At 42.9% G+C, this 15,180-nt stretch overlaps 1 protein-coding gene across 1 annotated transcript in view; it reads right to left on the bottom strand.

Moving 5' to 3' along the window:
* LOC126199005 (probable cytochrome P450 6a13) overlaps window positions 1–15,180 on the bottom strand; it is a 101,135-nt gene that overhangs the window by 19,681 nt on the left and 66,274 nt on the right. Inside the window, exons 3-4 of the mRNA XM_049935685.1 lie at window positions 12,051–12,291; window positions 3,917–4,138 (exon numbers count right to left, since the gene is read on the bottom strand). Of these exons, the coding sequence (XP_049791642.1) occupies window positions 3,917–4,138; window positions 12,051–12,291 (463 nt within the window). The remainder of the gene's footprint in view (window positions 1–3,916; window positions 4,139–12,050; window positions 12,292–15,180) is intronic.

Here is a 15,180-nt window from a genome sequence, read left to right as displayed (position 1 = left end):
TAATGATGGACCAGCGAGCGCTGGTTGCATGCATGTTGGGCTTAACAACAACGGCCGGAAAACATACAAGCGGGTAAGAATAAAGACAGGAGTCGAAGACGTCATAGGAACTCTTTCGAAACTGAATGATGCACTACGCATGTAGAGAGACGAAGTCACCGAAAGTGTAGGAAGGAGTGTCGGTGTTGTACTCGTCGTGTTAAGAAAGCAGCCAGAGGACGTCATGAAGGTAGAGGGACTGACAACACAAATACGCGGGAGCAACTTGGATACGAAAACGGAAGTATAAGATGTGCAGAGAACTCAGTAAGAAGCCTATATCCAGCAGTGGATGACAGATTGCTGATGATAATGATGATCATATGTTAGGTTAACTCTCGGGTGGTATTCTTCCTTCCGTTCCAGAACTAAGCTCTGGAACCATTTCTTCCCCACTCCCCCCCCTCCCCCCACACACACCCACCACCGAGTCCAAGGGCTATTCATCGATTAGCCTAGTTTCAACAGAAACTATGGATTATACTTAATATAGTAAGTTTTTGAGAATATTTACCTGTAATCCCTTTCACTCTTTCAAACCTCCAAAATATGCTAAAGTTACTTACTAATTCAGTAATTCTTGTCACAAGTGTACCAATATCAAAATACTTTCTATAATTAGTCTTACATTCCACAACGCTCTTTTGCCCTACCCCATCTTCTGTTGCTATCACTGAGAGGGCTGAATTATTTTCCGTGCTCTTTCTCTAGTTACATGTATACCAAGACTTACTGAAATTGATCCTACAGCTGCAGAAATACACTCCATCTGTTACCCCACTTCCTCATCACGTCTAGCTGTAGTGATAAATGTGATCAGGATTGTTAAGAATCAGCTTATTGACCCCAAAAATAGTTGAACTGTCACATATACATGCAAAGCACTTGTTGATTTATAAGGTTCACATGTAACTCCCATCACACCCACATCCTATCCTCAAGGTTCAAATGGCTCTAAGCACTATGGGACTTAACATCTGAGGTCATCAGTCCCCTAGACGTAGAACTACTCACACCTAGCTAACCTCAGGACATCACACACATCCATGCCCGAGGCAGGATTCGAACCTGCGACCGTAGCGGTCGCGCGGTTCCAGACTGAAGGGCCTAGAATCGCTCTGCCACTATCCTCAAGGCAGTCAGAATTTCCCACCTTAATAGTACGAGACAGTAAATCATATAGTTACCAATTTAGGTGACAATTGGTCCACACATTCCACAGTTACTCGTACATGACTCCAATTTTCCTTCCCTTGCTTCACAGATAAGGATGCAAGTGTGATGGCCCTCGCAGCATTTTAATGTAACATACTGACACATTTTGAGAGGATAGTGAGTTTAGTCAAATAGATGAAATTAATATATAATGATTAAAACCAAAATGTCCTTTCATATCCTAATCAGTGTAGGGTATCTATTGAACTGGCTTTTACCATAAAAAACCACTGACTTGTCACTAACAGGTCCATGTATGCCACCTGCCAGACCAGGCCAGCTTTGGCAGAAAACTGCCACTGAGCTGGACCAGCTAAGTAACTGAAGAGCAACTGACATTCCAATATTATGCCCATGTAGATTATCGCTTGGGACGGCTTTGACAGAGAAAGGCAGCTGACCTTCCACCAGAATGTCCATGTAGGTCAACTCCCAGTCCAGCTTTGATAGAGAACAGTCTGAATAAAAAGTTGCTCATCTTCTGGACGAGCTTAGGCAGATGCTACGTGCCTGCTTATGCCCAGACTGTCAAGCAACCTATTTTATATTATAATATGCCTGTCACAATAGTGAGTATACTCGAACTGTTAACGCTTGCAAAAACAACATTAACGACTACCATTGAATATACACCTAATTAGTTCTTCTCCTTTCATATTATTACAGTGAGGGGGACCTATTATTTTCTGCAGCCTTGGGAGTTATCTTACCTGGCTCATGAGTTAACTTACAAAGAACTGGTGGGTCATAAATATGTTCGGTACAGAAAGAAGACCCAGAGACTATGTATGACAGGGAGTTAACTGTGTTCTTTCTTGCCGCAGCAAGCGGACTGGCCGCAGACTGCGTTCCGTAAAAACTACATTAGAAAGAAGTTACGACGAATTATTTTTAGGTAGATAATAATCGAAAGGCCTTGTGCATCACTCAGAACTTGGAGCCATATGAGCAGGAATTGTCCGCAGCTACATCACAAAGGATTCTTCGTTTAAATCCGAATGACAGGGACTGTGACGGGCTCACAGCAACTGTTTCTGTGCTTTCCTGAATATATCCATGTGCATGCCTTTTGGTTGACTGGAATTAGAAACGTGTCATGTAGTCTGAGAGATTTTCTGCCTTCCTTCCTGTGCCAGGCAATTACTGGTAGGCCAAGAAAAATTCTGTTAGAGTAGGAATTTGTTTAACTTATTAATAAAATTATTGTTGCTCAGAACTTGCAAAATCTCCTGAAAATTGGTCAGTGGGTTCATACGCTGGCAGATTCAGCAACGTTTGAGAGAATAAAGTCAAAGGACACTTGGTGCTAGGTGGCAAAGAGAGAATACTTGCTACCATGAGATCAGTAAGTAGACATTTGCTTCAAGGGCTCCATCGAGAATGCACTTCACCGTATGTGGCCATGAGAGATGTCTCCTTCCTAGAGCCAAGTACAGAGGTTGAGCTATACGCAGAATTTCCAGCTGCCAACGCTGCTGTATTCCACACGCACCATTCAGGGGAGCAAAGGATAGGCCGTCAATGTAATTACTCAGCTAAGGGGGATGTGTGCCTAGTTAATTTACGCCAGGATCATTTGTGCAGTTTTTAACCTTCTCAGCCAGCTAGTTGCTCCCACCATGTGATTTGGCGATTCTGCTGAATTTTGTGCTATATTTTCCAGCGTTCTTCCTTTAAACCACCAACCATTTTCGCAATCTTTGGCCGTATCTGTGTTGTAGTTCCATTTTATATTTCCATGTGTCCACCCACTGGTGCAAAGGCTATCTTTAATAATTATTTACTTATTGAATGTTTACCTGTTTAATTCCGTAGGTAAATTATTTGTTCAGTGTATTATGGTAGTAAACCAAATAATAATAGTGCCTACTAGTTTCTTTCTGTGGATAGATGACCCGCTTCATTAATACATGCGTGTGAGGTGTAGTATCTGTACTTTTGTACTTAAGTGGACTCTTGCATGACATCATTTACCTTAAATTTACATAATCTTATTGGGAGCTTTCCTTTTCCTCTGGGTCACTGGCTATCGGACTTCTATCATCGCGCGACTGCTACGGTCGCAGGTTCGAATCCTGCCTCGGGCATGGATGTGTGTGATGTCCTTAGATTAGTTAGGTTTAAGTAGTTCTAAGTTATAGGGGACTGATGACCTCAGATGTTAAGTCCCATAGTGCTCAGAGCCATTTGTGAACTTCTATCATCGTAAGTGTATGATAAACAGTTCAACTGGCACCTCACACTGTGAAGAGCCACTGTGCCGCGCGGGGTTAGCCGAGTGGTCTAGGGCGCTGCAGTCATGGACTGTGCGGCTGATACCGGCGGAGGTTCGAGTCCTCCCTCGGGCATGGGCGTGTGTGTTTGTCCTTAGGATAATTTAGGTTAAGTAGTGTGAAAGCTTAGGGACTGATGACCTCGGCAGTTAAGTCTCATAAGATTTCACACACATTTGAACTTTTTTTTTTTTTTTTTTTTTTTTTTTTTTTTTTTTTTTTTGAAGAGTCACTGTGCTACCACCGATATGTTCATGTAGGTCATCTGTCAGTACTGAGAGTAACCAGGCACATACCTGTCAACTGTGCATCCATGTAGGGCATCTCTTGAACCAGCTTTAGTTGTGACCTATCCATGGGAATAACTTTGGCGGTGAACCACAACTTACCTGCCACTAGCAGGTCCATATAGGTCATCTCCTGGATGGCGTCGTAGGTGATCTCACCCCCATGGCGGGAGAGAACCGCGTCCACTTCCTTGTGGGCGCGTGTCTGCAGCACGGGGTTGATGGACAGCTCGTGCAGACAGAAACTCATAGCCGACGACGTCATCTCGAATCCAAGAGTGAACGCCAACAGCAACTGCGCCACCACCAAGTTGTCAGTCACCTCTGGAACAGCAACGTCGCCTCCAGTGACCCTTTACGTTACAATGTGTCAAACACGCGCTAAATTTATGTTTGGTACCAAAGTGCACTGTATTTTGTATGAATGTCGAGTTCATCTTATTCGAAAATGCAGTAATTTGTCATTCGAAAAATTACTGATAGATGCCGGAAGCAAACAGTAACACGTCGTTTTTTTCGGTCGAGCCTGGCTTCCTTTTATTTTGTTACCTATTTCTATATTTATTCAACGTTCGGTTCCATAGCAATCAATGTGTCTCGACTTTATGTGGATGACCCCAATTTCAATACCCGGTACGGTCAGGGGATTTTTCTTGATCGTAGCACTTGAAAAGTCTGCGAGCAGCCTCATGAGTCTTTCCGCAGAGGCTAGCCTTGCGTGTCTCGCCTAGGGCCGCGCAAGATTCGCACCACATTCAAATCCCGCCTGCACGTGTTCCGTGGACCTGAAGTGGTAGAGTGAGGGCAGTAGCGTTGTGTGTGAGTGCCAGCTACGACTGCTGCTAATTTAAAAAATATCGGTATTTAAAAGTATCATTATAGGACCTCAGTATATCGAATAAACGTCTGTATATCGATATACCGACGCAAAACGTATTGACATACCGGCCAAAAAATATATCGGCTGCACATCGGATATTTAAGTACTGATTTATTATTAGACATTCCGTGCATCAAGAAGCTAGCAGCGAAGAACACGACCGACCAGACGACCCAAGTACAAATACGCCCAACTAGCACGTACAGTAGCCCACAACACCAGCAGAGAATTCCCGGACCTGGCCCCCACTATGGAACCCTTAATCCGAAAAATCCCACCCCTCCCTCACCTGGACCGCAGACAGAACAATCAATAACACCAAACACACATCACAGAGAACCAATCATTACACTCAAGACACACACACACAAACTCCCGAGCTCCTACACCTACACGTACACTCACAACCACACCTGCTTCCACACCCCCACACCCTAGCGCAAAGTAAATTCTAATTATAGTTAATTATGGGAAATAGGCTGTAAACACAATAAGCACCATAAGAGGATGAAGGTGGCAAATGTTACAAAGAGGGGAAATGTACAATACTAATGCAAAAGGCACCACTGCCAAATGCCTAATGTAAAATGTGTAAAGCACGCAACCTACCCTCATGAACAACAACAATTGTATGCTCTGACACCCACATACAGATGTCAGCAAAAGCCACCAGTACTCCAAAACTACTTTACTATATAATCCTGTAACTCTAGTATATTAAATCTATTATATTTATTCTCACTTCACTTTACAGTCACTCTAAATTTTAATGTGTATCAAAAACTGCCTAACTGCTCAATCAGAAAAAAAGGAACAACGTAAAACTCAAAACTTAAGTCCTCAAAAGACACAACCAACACAGCCACCTCAAAGTCCAGTAGGTAGTTGCACTCACAAATACAATTGCCTATGCCTGTATTAAATATATTAAATTTACTAAATATTACCAATAACCAATTAATGTAACTAACACATAATACAATTAATGTAACTCACAACCAAAACAATCAACTGGTTATCTTTCCTTCCTTCTCCTCATCTTCATTCTTCTCTTTCAATACAGTATAACTAGATCATGTAAAATAAGTAACTTTGTAAATGTAAGATTAAAATTGTAAATATGAAATTGAAAAACAAACATGTAAAATTGGAAAAATAAAGTTGAAAACTGATTTTAAGAAATGACAAATTTGCACTGATGCAACAAATAAAATGTAACAGAATAATAAAATGTATCCTCATTCATCCAAAAAGGCTGAAAAGGGTATTTGCAGAACCTCACACAGCCCGCCCTTCCCCATCAGGGAAGGGAATGAAAAGTGCAAAAAAAAAAAAAAAAAAAAAAAAAAGCAGCCTGCTTATTCCTCTCAGAGCAAGAACTGAAAGGAAAACGATGCATTTTCACGTCTGGCGAAAACCACTTGCTAATAATGGTAACTGCTTGTAAGTGGCACAATAAAAGGTGTCCAATGGTCCGTCGTTCGGTTTCGTTACATATCGGATTTATCTGGAACACTTCATGCCGACTTCCTTGTTATTTCATTTCTGCAAGCGCCAGCGACCTAGCAGTTTTAGCGAAGTGTGGTGAAGTTAAACGTTGTAGTTTCTGTTACTAGCACTGAGCGCCGATTACGTAAGTATTTCACCTGACACGTCCCTGACCAACGCGAAGACCAACCTTGGCAATTAGATTTTTCTTCATCAGTTTCAGCTGCTATTTTTGAAGAATGCCGATGTGAAGAAATAGTACACTAGCTGCAGCCGGCACAGTAGCTCAGCGTGTTCGGTCAGAGAGCTGGTTGGCCTCTGTAATAAAAAACTGAGTGGAAGGATCAACAACGAACTTGAAAGGATGTCATGTGACGTCCGCAGGGACCAAACACAAAAAAAAGGCTGTTCTAGGCGCTACAGTCCGGAACCGCGCGACCGCTACGGTCGCAGGTTCGAATCCTGCCTCGGGCATGGATGTGAGTGATGTCCTTAGGATAGTTAGGTTTAAGTAGTTCTAAGTTCTAGGGGACTGATGACCTCAGATGTTGAGTCCCATAGTGCTCAGAGCCATTTGTACCATCTTTGCATTATAAAATTGTTTTTTAACGCAACTGGTGTGCTATACCTTGGCGGCGGAAATCTTGTTTTTTTCATTCACACTGCCAACCCCAGTGCAGTCGGTTTTCTTGTTTGTGATATCTGTTTTTGCTTCACACAGTCAAATAGAAAGACTGGACGTGACTAATGCTCAAAAAGTAGTAAGAATCCTCAACACAGTGAAGTTCAAAAGTGCAACTTCATATATTTATCGAAAAATGCGAAAATATATAAAATAAAATAAAAATATTGGCACTCGATACAGCCATTTCGATACCGGTACATCGATGTACCGGTGAAAAAGATATCGCCTGTATGTATCAAATTTTTTAGGAAACTATACCGATATAACGATATTTTCGCGGCAGCCCTGGTTACAGCTGTTAGCTGTGTTATTGTCTAGTTCCTGTGTAAGCTTACCAGTGTGACAATGCTTGCTAATACAGAGAGAGTGTTTTTAATGGAAGAGGTTTCCCGGGCAGGAGGAAACTTTACGGAGGGTGTGAGACGGCGGTTTAGATTGCGTTTTCCTGCTTTGAGGTGTCCACATCGTGACACTGTAAGCGATTTAATTCGCAACTTCCAGAAGACAGGTTCAATTCGTGATCCACTGGTAGGCTTACAATTCTAACACAACGGAAGCTAGACGACATTTCGGACATCATGTTGCGGAGTCAAACCAAATCAGTGACGAGATTATCGCAAGAGGCTAAAGTCTCTCGTGCGACAGCATGTAAGGCTGTAACCGAAGAACTGGGGATGCATCCGTATAAAATTGCTTCTGTGCAACATTTACATTGTACTGGCCATGAGAAACGAATAGCGTATTGTGAATGGTTTCAGCGATTTGTTAATCGACGTGGAGTTGGTGTTTCGGATCGAATCTTTCTCACTGATGAGGCTTGGTTTCACCTGTCTGGCTACATTGATTCCCTAAATTCTCGGATATGGTCATCAGAAAATCCACATGCTTTAACAGAAACGCCACTGTACGCAAAGCAAATCGGAGTATGGGTTGCCATAACGTGAGTGCGAACCATAGGGCTGATCTTGTTCGATACTATCATCACTTCTGGTATGTATTGTTCCCAGATAATGTATCCATTTATTGCTCTGCTGAATGAAAATGAGATCTACCACTAATGTTTCGAACAAGACTACGGTAATGCTCATACGGCATATCAGTGCGTACTACGTTTAGATGAAATCTTTGGAGAAAAAGTAGTTGCCTAAAGGTCTCTGGCCTCCGCGCTCACTGGATCCGTCTCCGTCCGACTACTTTCTTTGGGGCGCGTCTAAAACATGTGTGCATCAAAATAACCCAAAGACAACAAATGAATTGAAGAAAGGGATAACTGATTATCTGAATTCGATTAGACGATGAACATTCGTAAAGGAGTTCGGAAATAAATGTAAACGTGTTAAACTAAGCATACAAGAAAGAGGGAAATATTTCCAGCAGCTGCTGTAATACACTACTGGCCATTAAAATTGCTACACCACGAAGATGACGTGCTACAGACGCGAAATTTAACCGACAGGAAGAAGATGTTGTGATATGCAAATGATTAGCTTTTCAGAGCATTCCCACAAAATTGGGGCCGGTGGCGACATCTAAAATATGCTGACATGAGGAAAGTTTCCAACCGATTTCTCATACACAAACAGCAGTTCACCTGCGTTGCCTGGTGAAACGTTGTTGTATTGCCTCGTGTAAGGAGGAGAAATGCGTACCATCACGTTTCCGACTTTCATAAAGGTCAGATTGTAGCCTATCGCGATTGCGGTTCATCGTATCGCGACATTGTTGCTCGCGTTGGTCGAGATCCAATGACTCTTAGCAGAATATGGAATCGGTGGGCTCAGGAGGGTAATACGGAACGCCGTGCTGGATCCCAACGGCCTCGTATCACTAGCAGTCGAGATGACAGGCATCTTATCCGCATGGCTGTAACGGATCTTGCAGCCACGTCTCGATCCCTGAGTCAAGAGATGTGGACGTTTGCAACGCAACAACCATCTGCAAGATCAGTTCGACGACGTTTGCAGCAGCATGGACTATCAGCTCGGAGACCATGGCTGCGGTTACCCTTGACGCTGCATTACAGACAGGAGCTCCTTCGATGGTGTACTCAACGACGAACCTGCGTGCACGAATGGCAAAACGTCATTTTTTCGGGTGAATCCAGTTTCTGTTTACAGCATCATGATGGTCGCATCCGTGTTGGCGACATCGCGGTGAACGCACATTGGAAGTGTGTATTCGTCATCGCCATACTGGCGTATTACCCGGCGTGGTGGTATGGGGTGCAATTGGTTACACGTCTCTGTCACCTCTTGTTCGCATTGACGGCACTTTGAACAGTGGACGTTACATTTCAGATGTGTTACGAACCGTGGCTCTACCCTTCATTTGATCTCTGCGAAACCCTTTATTTCAGCAGGATAATGCACGACCGCATGTTGCAGGTCCTGTACGGGCGTTTCTGGATGCAGTAAATGTTCGACTGCTGCCCTGGCCTGCACATTCTCCAGATCTGTCACCAATTGAAAACGTCTGGTCAATGGCGGCCGAGCAACTGGCTTGTCATAATACGCCAGTCAGTAGTCTTGATGAACTGTCGTATGGTGTTGAAGCTGTATGGGCAGCTGTACCTGTACACGTCATCCAAGCTCTGACTCAATGCCCAAGCGTATCAAGGCCGTTATTACGGCCAGAGGTGATTGTTCTGGGTGCTGATTTCTCATGTTCTATGCACCCAAATTGCGTGAAAATGTAATCACATGTCAGTTCTGGTATAATGCATTTGTCCAATGAATACGCGTTTATCATCTTCATTTCTTCTTGGTCTAGCAATTTTAATGGCCAGTAGTGTATTTTTGAGTACAGTGAATTCAACTGTAATTAATATAATTGATTAATTTCGTTGTATTAATTCTAATAATGTTTCAACCCCACTCCCAACATAGCTGCATCCACTAGCAGTGAATTCCGGGCTCCAGCTCATACAGTGACATGAACGTGCTGCCAACCTTACGCGGCCCGCAAGGAGAGATACGTCGAGCTCGGCGCCGCGGGAAGACTTTGCGGACGCACTGTAGCAGCTCCAAGATATGGAGAGCTAACAACGACCCGAAGAGTGGCGTGCTTACCCCACATCCGTCCAAGCCGCATCGTAATGACGGCGAAAGGTAGAGAATGACATGGCGATCAGATCTCAAGGCGTGGTCCTCTGGGCTTTAATGCGGTGTCCGTTGTATTTTACATGTCGGGTCTCTCAGCCTAGATTTCATTCGCGTAGGAGCAACTGACAGTCAACAGAATTTTACACTATATATACGGCATTTTTGACAATATTTTATTTTGTTCTCAAAGTGAAAGCCTCACGACAGGAAATCCCAGAATGAGGAACATGAATGTGGCCTAAGGGATAAACTAAAAGGAGGTAATATCAATTCTGCCATTAACCCCACAGCAAAAGGTATATTAAGGTGCTATGCACATACCACAAGTGGCGTCTGAAAGGCAAGCGGATCAAGGTTTTAGCGAGAATGTTTCTCAAGCCTGATGTGAATGTGTTATTCTCAACGAGAGCCAGCCTTTAGCATTATGTGAGAAGATAATTATTTCAAGAAGTTACATACCATATAGAATATTATAGTTTGGTTGTTGCATTTATATACGAAACATAGCTTTTACGCTATGGAAAAATTCATTTTTCTCAGTAAATGACGAGAGTTGACGTTCAAAAATTTTGTGCATCTCATGGCGTGGAAGAAGTTTGTGCCTTACTGGAAAACTGAGATAAACTGATACCTGCTTTACGTGAGTGACATAAAGTCCCGTTAGCAGTCTGATGTACCATGTAACATACATAGCTTTCAAAACAATATGTAAAGACGCGAAAACAGTGTTGATATATACGTTCTGATAAATGGATCCTAAATCATATTACGGACTGCTCGCTTTGAAACGAGGTGTCCAGTTGTCGCCGGCCGCGGTGGTCTAGCGGTTCTGGCGCTGCAGTCCGGAACCGCGGGACTGCTACGGTCGCAGGTTCGAATCCTGCCTCGGGCATGGGTGTGTGTGATGTCCTTAGGTTAGTTAGGTTTAAGTAGTTCTAAGTTCTAGGGGACTTATGACCTAAGATGTTGAGTCCCATAGTGCTCAGAGCCATTTGAACCATTTTGTCCAGGTGTCACCGAGTGTCTGGACGTTAGGCATGGTGCATGTAGTTGTCAAGTAGTTAGTAGTCCACCTCTACGTATGTAGTGACCTGCCTTGTGCGCAGTAAGGAACGCTAGTGTTGTAAGTAGGCTGTTTATGTTTTTTTATTGGCAACGTTACGTAGTGCTCTGTATGAAAATCACTGGCTGTGCTGTGTGCAGTCTGTGGCTAGTTTGCATTGTTGTCTGCCATTGTAGTTTTTGAAATGGCGGAGTTTTGATATTTGTAAGAATGGATGTTATGAACTCTTACATATATTATGACTTTTGATGACTATTAAGGTAAATACATTGTTTGTTCTCTATCAAAATCTTTCATTTGCTAACTATGCCTATCAGTAGATAGTGCCTTCAGTAGTTTCAATCTTTTATTTAGCTGGCAGTAGTGGCGCTCGCTGTTTTGCAGTAGTTCGAGTAACGAACATTTTTGGTGAGGTAAGTGATTTGTGAAAGGTATAGGTTAATGTTAGTCAGGGCCATTCTTTTGTAGGGATTATTGAAAGTCAGATTGCGTTGCGCTAAAAATATTGTGTGTCAGTTTAAGCACAGTCATCTATAAATTTTTGTAAGGGGACGTTTCATATTGTGTTAGTCAGGGCCATTCTTTTGTAGGAATTATTGAAAGTCAGATTGCGTTACGCTAAAAATATTGTGTGTCAGTTTAAGCACAGTCATATATAAATTTTTCTAAGGGGACGTTTCAGTGTACCCACACTGAAATTCACGTGAGCACCATCATGCATGGGCAACATGCATCGACAGGCTGCTACTAGAATATCTTTCAAGTTACTAGGCAATATGTTGTGCAAAAATCCTTAAGAAGTAAATGTAACAGTTATGAAAATTGTACTACATCTACTGCATTATTAACAGCTTCGTCGAAAGCAGCCTTCCATTTCCGGAAATACGTTGATGTGAAGTTGTATGCCAACTGATACGTAACAACTCTGATTCTACAGAATTCATTTCCATTTTAGATCGCCTTGTGTAACCTGTTTACTTACGTCCATCTATCCCTCTTAAAATATCTAAACTACTTACCTATTTTTTCGCTGCTTTCCTCAGACGTGAAACCTTGATCTTTCAGTTCCATCATAAAATGTACCAGATCCTCCCGACGAATGTTGTTCTTCTTTCTATAATCCATGGTTTCCAGGACTATACGGTCGAAGAACTCCGCCACCGTGGAACTGAAGTATTTCACCCTCAATACAGCCCCGAGTCTTGGAAGCATAAAGGCCAGCATCGCGCCGATAATCTCTTTCTTCGAATGCGGAAGAATCTGGGAAGAAGATAAAGGTGAAGTGAGTGTCTCTGAATAGCGAATTATCGCGGTCATCTGTGGCGGGACTTCTGGAACCAGAGCTACGCTCCCGTACACTGGGAGATTGTGGGAAATGTGGGCAGTTGTGGTATTTACTGAAATGATTGTAACTTTTACCATTATGCTTTCGCAATGTTGGACATTGCCTATAACGCAAGCTTCAAACCCATACGAGGTGGTATCCGAGAGCACCTGAAATTAGAATTCTCCTTCCAGTTCGATATGTTTATGCTAAATGTCCCTACGGTCACCCCCGATCTTCTGTTTTCAACCAGTCTGAAAATTCTATGCCAGCTAAGTGGTTTGCTTAGTTGCTGTTGATATATTTCCATTGTCTTGTTTGCTTCAATTTCCAGTTTTGTGACATTTGATGTGAAAGAGTAGCGTATCGGTATAAAGCTATAAAGCACTGTTTACACTTGGAAAAATCGTTGTTGAAACACACCAAACGTTGAAGCAAGCCTTTCAATACGATTTATGTCAGGTGCAGACCTAAACTGGTATCCGAGTTCCAGAAACGACCGTACATCAACTGATTCTGCTCTTCCATCAGCTGGAATGAAAGAAGAAAGTATTCGGAGAGTGAGAGATCAGATAAAATGGCTGGTTCATATGGCTCTGAGCACCATGGGACTCAAATGCTGAGGTCATTAGTCCCCTAGAACTTAGAACTAGTTAAACCTAACCAACCTAAGGACATCACACACATCCATCCCCGAGGCAGGATTCGAACCTGCGACCGTAGCGGTCTCGCGGTTCCAGACTGCAGCGCCAGAACCGCGCGGCCACTTCGGCCGGCAGAGATCAGATAGTTTAAAGTAGTAGACTGATTGTCGAAGACCTGTGCAACGCCTTGAGAGTAAGATATGCAAGTGAACTTTCTATCAGAAGAACCGAACACGTGTAGGACTGCGGTGAAGCCTGTGTCACGACTCGTCCATGACGGTCAGACTCAACATCGCGCAAAAGTCTGCAGCGAACTTAGACTACTGCTTCAAGACGATCCAGTTTTCTTCTTTTGAAAGTTTGTCACTGAGGACGAAAGTTTGCTTTATAACTGTGGCCGTAACCCCTAGCAGAAATCGTGGCAATGAAATAATCCTCGTTCACCTCGGCCACTATAAAGTCGACAAGTCAAGAATAACATTAAGTTCTTTTTGATCTGCTTCCATTCTTACTGACGGAATTTTTGGTTTATAAGATGCTTGTCCCTTCTTGTTATGTGATCAGTATGGAATTGTATGAAGGTGTCCAAATACGTCACAAGGACGACACGAAGAGGAAACGCCCACAGAAGTGGCGTACGAATTACAGGATTTTCCTCCTTGAGAATGCGTGACCGCATACGACCTACATTTTTAGGAATTTTTTTATTAAGAACAATATGAGAACCACTTCCCGGACACCGTACTCATCCTGAAAATGAAAATCAAGCTGAAGGGTGAAGATCTGATACAGCGGGTGAAATTGAAGGGGGTCGCACAAGGTAATACACGCCTAAACAAATACTCAAGGTTGCATATCAATCGAGGCAGAAACATCGTGAAAAGCCTACCCGCTCCCAAGAGGACTAGTTAGAAGGTGCGAGAACTAGGTAAGTCGTAATATATATTTTGATACAAAAGAAAGGAAGTATTCACAATATTAAAAACTACCGTCCTATCAGCTTGCTCTCAATTTTGTACAAAAGTTTCACAAAGATCTTGTTAAACCGAATTAGTTCCACCCTAGACTCTGCCCAGCCTATAGAACAAGCAGGATTTCGCAGCAATTTTAGCACTATTGACCACATTCTGACCGATAGTGAAGTGGTAAGCAGAGCGAATGAATACCAACTGACTGTCTGCATTGCCTTTGTTGACTTTGAAAAGGCATTTGACTCCGTTAGCCATGTAGCTGTCCTCCAAGCTTTGAGTAAGCAAGGAGTGGGAGCAGCATACATTGAAGTGCTCAGGAAAATCTACGAGAATTCTTCAGCTTGTGTTAACATCGGCGGATCAACTCAAGAATTCCGCATCATGAGGGGTGTCAACCAAGGCGATCCCATCACCCCAAACCTGTTCTCTGCTGTATTGGAAATGGCTATGTCAAAGCTGAGCTGGGAAGGTAAGGGAATTAGAATTAAAAGAAGAAGGCTTACCAACTTGAGATTTGCTGATGATATTGCCTTACTGGCCAAAGACTTCACTGAGCTCCAAAACGTAGTTACAGATCTTGCATCGGAATGTCAGCTGGTTGGCTTGAACATGAACCTTTCCAAAACAAAAGTAATGTCCAACAAATGGGTCCCAGTTGGAGACGTGAAAGTCAAGGACAGTCTATTAGAAGTGGTCAGTGAATATGTCTACCTTGGCCATATTATAAATATGAAAGGAGACATAAGGTCAGAAATCTATTGACGTATCAAACTTGGCTGGTAAGCTTTTGGGAAGAATTCAACAGTATTCAGATAAAAAATGCCAGTAAATCTGAAGAAAGCCGTATTTGATCAATGCATTCTTCCTGTGATGACGTATGGCTGCGAAACATGGACACTGAAGTCATTTACAAAAGGGAAACTTAGGACAGCACAGAGAGCCATGGAGAGAACAATGCTGGGCTATATAAGAAAGCATAGGAAAAGGGCAGATGAAATCCGGTCTGTGACGAAGGTTCATGACATCTTAGAGACAGTAGGTTCCTTGAAATGGCAGTGGACTGGCCACGTCGCAAGAAGAAAAGACAACAGATGGACGAAGCTAGTATTGGAGTGGAGTCCGAGAGAGCACCGGAGGCCTAGAGGAAGACCACTAGACAGATGGGACAAAGACGTCAAGAAGATCGATGGTAACACCTGGTAGAGAACTG

The sequence above is a fragment of the Schistocerca nitens genome, chromosome 8 (genome assembly GCF_023898315.1).
Source record: "Schistocerca nitens isolate TAMUIC-IGC-003100 chromosome 8, iqSchNite1.1, whole genome shotgun sequence".
NCBI classification, from domain to species: Eukaryota; Metazoa; Arthropoda; class Insecta; order Orthoptera; family Acrididae; genus Schistocerca; species Schistocerca nitens.
The sequence above is the reverse complement of the archived record's forward strand: the minus strand, read 5'-3'. Positions and strand labels throughout refer to the sequence as shown.